We start from the raw sequence: 2863 nt of genomic DNA on the forward strand, positions 1-2863 counted from the left end.
AAGTTTCTCGTCACTTTAAACTTAACAACTTTTATGATACACACTATAAATCACAGCGATTCACAATCTCGATAACTTCGCTCTCGACGCACACTTTATGGCTCACTAGCTCAAAACTAACAGTATAATAAATTACACGGAACTCAGAGTAACTACTGCTCTCTCTTCTTTCATTCCTGCTGGCCTTCTTTGCCAGGCTTATATACTAATGAAGAGGGCATCTCGAGCACACTCAGACTTCCCCGATCATTCAAGAAACTCATCAGCATCGCATGACTTCCACTGTTGTAACAATATAAAAAATTTTATTCTTCATTTTTATGTGAAATTTATAAAATCTGCCACTTATATTTTTGGTTATTTGTTCTATACAAGTGTAGTGTATTTTATATTTTGCCCTATCTGTGTTGAATAATTTTGATTTGTTATTGGATTCCTCCTTATTAAGTTTTTATTATCATTATTATTTTTTTTAGTGGACTGTGTTTTGGAATCTACCTTATCTCTACTGGAATCCTATGAAAAATGGAGAAGCTGGGCTGATGAGAAAGTTTGCTGTGACTATGCTCTGCACGTTGCTGTGACCTCATGGAATGACAATATTAAACAGGACATAGTGATACTCACTCAAAAACATGGTTTGTACAATAACCACTTAGGGTGACACATGTTAACCAGTTACTTGTGTTAGTTATTTGTTGTTTCAGTGTTAAATTGTAAAGATTAGCTAGATGTATACTTGTTCTAGTACAGCTGGATACTTTGTACAATAACCACTTAGGGTGACACATGTTAACCAGTTACTTGTGTTAGTTATTTGTTGTTTCAGTGTTAAATTGTAAAGATTGTCTAGTGCAGTACATCCTAGTTCTATAACAGTGGTTCTCAACCTTTGTACGGCTCTTGGTCTCTGCTCATGTAACAAAAAACAATATCCTCCAAACTGAGATTGGTCTGTGTGCAGAACCTAATCCTACAGTGTATAAAAGTTACAGTGGCATGAATATGTATATAAGTTAATGAAGTTTTCAAATAAAACATTATTTTTATTTTATTTATCATATATTGTATTTTTTTCTAATTATAATAGAGAACTTGATCTTCACCCTCCCACACCCCTTTAGACTTCTCACAGCTTCCTGATGATCCATGGAGCACATGTTGATAACCATGGTTTGAGAGGACATTAAGCTTATTTTATAAAACAAAAATAACAACTTGGTATTTTTCACTGTTTTGCGACATCTAAGTAAAATTAATAATTTCATAAGGAAATGTTAGTTGGAATGAAGAATAGGTATTGTTATGAGTAATGAAACTGTTAAAATATGCATCCTAGCATCAGTTTGAAAGTAATTCTTATTTTTTATTACTTTTAAAAATTGTGTTTGGTTAAAAATACTGATTTGGTTATGGAACCCAGTGCAGTAGTCATGAAGTTGCTAATTCAAGTTGTATAGTACTTACTTAGATTGAAACAAATCACCATAACACTAGCCAGGGAAAAGGTTTGAGAATCATGCTGTGCTTAAGTGTACAAGTTTTATCGTTAGTAACCAGAACCTCATTTACATAAGTTACTAAGTAAACAGATAGCATACAAAGCAAGTTAAGAACTTACACCCCAGGATATCCTTATTCTTAAGGATTTTTACAGTACAACTCTATGAATATTATTTGTAATTTATCGTCATTTGTGAATGACTTCATTCAAGAAAATAGTTGGCCAAGCAAGAAATGACGATAACTTGTAACTTTGATAATCATATAACAAAATATAGCATCTTCTTATTGAGGAATCTTTAACATAAGGCATCAGAACATATTACTACAAAACTCATATGCTCTCATATACATTCAGATGTATGTTTATATGTATATGACTTACAAAATTATTTATATAACATGGAGGTGTTGTGTTAAAGATATAATTGATGATTTATTTCTTTTGTATTTGTTGCTTCATCAAAAAGCACATAGTTGATCTTATACATCCCACAGGAGTAATAGAAATCACTAGACATATGTTTCTTTAGGCTGTAATCTTGTCCTTCGTATCTTAGAATTTCACGATGCTATAATATATCAGTATTTTTTTTTGTCATTTTCTCGTTGAAGCATGTATAAAAAAAAACACATATTGTTGTAATGTGCTTTTCAGTCGTAGTAAAAGATTGGAAGTTGGCTAATGTTAATCCAATACTTAAAGGAGGTGATAAACATTGTCCAGGCAATTATTGGCCAGTTAGTCTTACATCAGTAGTTTGAAATGTTTTGATATAGTATCAAAGAGCCAGCCTGGTTTCACTAAGGGAAAGTCTTGTGTAACAAATCTTGTGACATTCTTTGGGCCCGGCATGGCCAGGTGGTTAGGGCACTCGACTCGCAATCTGCGGGTCACGGGTTCGAATCCTCATCACACCAAACATGTTCGCCCTTTCAGCCATGGGGGCATTATAATGTGACGGTCAATCCCACTATTCGTTGGTAAAAGAGTAGCCCAAGAGTTGGCGGTGGGTGGTGATGACTAGCTGCCTTCCCTCTAGTCTTACACTGTTAAATTAGGGATGGCTAGTGCAGATAGCCCTCGTGTAACTTTGCGCGAAATTCAAAAACAAACAAACAAATATTCTTTGAGGATGTTATTTCAAAAATTAAATCTGTGGGTGTGGTTGAAATGTTATTAAATTAGATAGAATTTGGGCTGGAAAGTAGTAATAAATGGAGTTAGATCTGACTGGATCACAGTTACAAGTGGTGTGCCTCAGGGCTGTGTGCTGGGTCCTCTGCTGTTTGTAATTTATATTAGTGACATTGACTCTGGAATGACTAACAAATTTTGAAGTTTGCAGATTAAGAGTTA

General features: G+C 34.1%; 1 protein-coding gene across 1 annotated transcript in view; it reads left to right on the plus strand.

Annotated features, from left to right (window-relative positions):
• Positions 1-2863, plus strand: part of LOC106467882 (dihydropyrimidinase-like) — a 49631-nt gene that overhangs the window by 33542 nt on the left and 13226 nt on the right. Inside the window, exon 5 of the mRNA XM_022396095.1 lies at positions 477-638. Coding sequence (XP_022251803.1) covers positions 477-638 — 162 coding nt within the window. The remainder of the gene's footprint in view (positions 1-476; positions 639-2863) is intronic.

Source organism: Limulus polyphemus, unplaced genomic scaffold (assembly GCF_000517525.1).
Source record: "Limulus polyphemus unplaced genomic scaffold, Limulus_polyphemus-2.1.2 Scaffold2777, whole genome shotgun sequence".
Lineage (NCBI taxonomy): Eukaryota > Metazoa > Arthropoda > Merostomata > Xiphosura > Limulidae > Limulus > Limulus polyphemus.